Genomic DNA, 3,032 nt, shown 5'->3' with positions numbered 1-3,032 from the left:
GATTTCAGCCTACGGATTGCAAACAATGAAAATGCAGTATAAGTTGACCTCCTGTAAAATGGACAAAAAAAATAACGCACCCAGATACAAATATCGGATTTCTGCAAAACTGGACATGCAGTTGTGTTTCAGGCAGATATGTAAATGATTACAGTTGTTATCTGATTAGACACTGGGCCTTGCCACAAGAGGGCATAAAGTGCTGGCCTATAAAAAGGGTATCAGAGGCTACTTTTAGATAGTGTACCTCTTGGTAAGAGATTATTGACTGCTAGACATGACTTTATGACTCACTTAAAGATATTTTGCCCAGCTGACACACTTTGAGAGGGGGCACATCATTGGACTGAGTGAGGTAGGATGGTCATTTTGACGAATTGCACGCCATCTTGGCTCTTCTGACCTAGTTGTTAGGAGGCGTTGAAAGCAGTGGTTACATGAGGGTTACAAGCAGTGGTTGCACAGGGAACAAGCTTTAGATGGACCAGATAGGATAGTTAGATCGAAGCATGAGCAGCTCCCACAGTTTTGTTGTCCATCACCAAACACAGGCCTGGACCATTTCCAGACGCTTAGCAGAAGGAAATGTTGGTGTCATGATGCCTATTATGTGTCCTCCCATTGACAGCCAGCCGCCTTTGCATTGTTTGCAGTGGTGTCATGAATGGGCAAAATAGATTTTTTTAGCACAAGGTCACAACATACCAATACATGAAAAAAGTTAAAGCATTTGAAGACTTTCCAAATGCATTGTATATCATCATTAAATTCACACATAGAAAGTTTAAAAAACTCCTTGGTGCATTATTTTTTGTCAATGAGCGTACATCTGTATTATGAATTCATTACCTACACGTGGTCGGAAACAGCTGATCCTCAGTTGCTATATTATATGACAGCCTCTAAATATCTTTTACATGTAAGAAGTTTCTTTGCCCTTCCCTTGGGAGTAAAACTCTGATGAATGTTCATGTCAATGTTATTGCAGCAAGTACAAATGAGAAAATGTTTGTTCACTGTGAGGGGCTAATGTAATAATCCCTGTCTCATTCCAGTACAATTATAAGTGTGAATTTATTGCTGCACTGGTGCTGGAGACGGCAGCATACAATTCCCCCTTGGCTTTCCCATGCCTTGTCTATGCTATTCAGTTTTCCTAATGTTAACTCAGTGAACATACTGATGAGGAAGTGCTTGCAGGATTATCATTGCTAAGTGATGAGGTGAAGAACCGTTATAGCTTCTTGCACTCTAAATAAGGAAGCTGCCTGTCAGGCATATGACCATTCAACCAATTTGGTTCTTGGAGCTCCCCTTCAGATATAACGTTTTCAGAAAGTTGTCTCAAGTAATTCATTCCAGCTTTGGTATCTCTTATCGGACAACCGTCAGAGGTGGCTGCACAGGTTAGTGATGAGGGTATTTGTCTACAGCTAGTCTATCCTTGGCATGTTGTTGATGTCAGAATGACGATGGGGTTTAGGACAGCCTCTGAAGTATAAAGATAGGCCAAGCAAATATATCTGGCTGCCCACTAGTACTCGAGAGCTACAAAACATGGTCCACACCACTTTCATGTTTGCTGGGCTCTATGTATTCTCTACTCATTTTCTCCCAGGCTTCGGTTTCATGTCAGCAATCCCTTTCTGCCTTCCAAAAATAAGCTCCCACCGCCATGCTGAAGAGAGAAAAACAAGGAGGGCGGTATTTTTAGGGCCATTAATTCTGACCACGTGTCCAGAAGGTGAACCGGATGGCCATTGCACAAAGACTACTCATCACTATGTCCTACGGAGCTAGAATTCACTGGACGTTGCCTGTTTTTCTTCTGTTGAGTTTTGTTGGGGACATTGTTTTGTCATACCCTATACCCTACAGGGCTAATGGAACATTACTGGAAAGGACATTGGAGTCTTTTTTCTCCAGGTCGATTGGAATGTCTTCAAACAAATTGGATGCAAAATGGAAGAGTGATTACTTGCAGGGAATTAAGAGACAACGGAGGCTTTACTGCAATGTCGGAATTGGGTTTCACCTGCAGGTCCACAAAGATGGAAGGATAGATGGTGTGCATAATGAAAGTCCATATAGTGAGTTACATCCTGAAATTCAATGCGAAAATGATGCCATACATGTAAAACGGAGCTTGTTAGTGGGTCAAATAATTATTGTTTCTATATGAAACATAATGGCTGTATAAAGAATACCAGACTGCCTTCCATGGTTAAAATGAAAATAAGAATTATAGTAGCTATAAATAATATTGATATTTGGGTTTTTATTGCTTTTGTTACATTTTATTTTTTTATTTTTTCATATTTCTGTTTTATTATTAATTTATTATTTTTTATCATTGGAGTAAAATAATAATGTAATAATTAATTTTAAAGTATTCCCTTTCATTTAGATTTCTTTCCTTAATATTTGATTCACGGTAATTGCCACAAACAATTGTTTGCACATCAGCCTAATATTAAATCAATCCTGAGGGGGGGAATAGTAATTAGAGAACTAAAAGAAAATGTCAAGAATGCTTTTTTTATTTTTTATTTTTTTGTTAAGGGGAGGGAAGGGGGGTTAAAAAAAATACTTACATCGTAGTAAAACATGTTAGTTTTGTAGACATAAGGGGTTAAGATGATAGAATTAGGTCTGGTTCTACAAAATACCAACTTCTACATCATGTAAATCTCACTGAAAGAAAAAAAATGATGTATCCTTACAACAAATCTAAAGATGAAAAATAGTTTATACTGTATATGTGTTTTTCTATTTTTAATATAGAGGTGTATATTGACGTATTGTGACATTCTATTGATTGGATTAAGATACTAAAGCATATCTATCACCCATATATTTTATGATATAGTTAGTGTTTATTAAATACATCTTAATAGGTAGCTTCTACATTTTAGATATATTATGCACTTTATATAGATATTTTACTTGGAAGAATGTGAATATTTATGGTTTTAGACATCTTTATAACGGCTTTTACCAGTGATGGAAATATTTAAAAGAATAAAGTCCCA

The 3,032-nt window shown here is 37.1% G+C and overlaps 1 protein-coding gene across 1 annotated transcript in view; it reads left to right on the top strand.

Moving 5' to 3' along the window:
• The first annotated feature begins 1,577 nt into the window (after positions 1–1,577).
• The window catches only part of FGF6 (fibroblast growth factor 6), a 30,490-nt gene continuing 29,035 nt past the window's right edge, over positions 1,578–3,032 (top strand). The window contains exon 1 of the mRNA XM_044277946.1: positions 1,578–2,156. Coding sequence (XP_044133881.1) covers positions 1,754–2,156 — 403 coding nt within the window. The 5' untranslated portion in view covers positions 1,578–1,753. The remainder of the gene's footprint in view (positions 2,157–3,032) is intronic.

The sequence above is a fragment of the Bufo gargarizans genome, chromosome 2 (genome assembly GCF_014858855.1).
Source record: "Bufo gargarizans isolate SCDJY-AF-19 chromosome 2, ASM1485885v1, whole genome shotgun sequence".
NCBI lineage: Eukaryota > Metazoa > Chordata > Amphibia > Anura > Bufonidae > Bufo > Bufo gargarizans.
The sequence above is the reverse complement of the archived record's forward strand: the minus strand, read 5'-3'. Positions and strand labels throughout refer to the sequence as shown.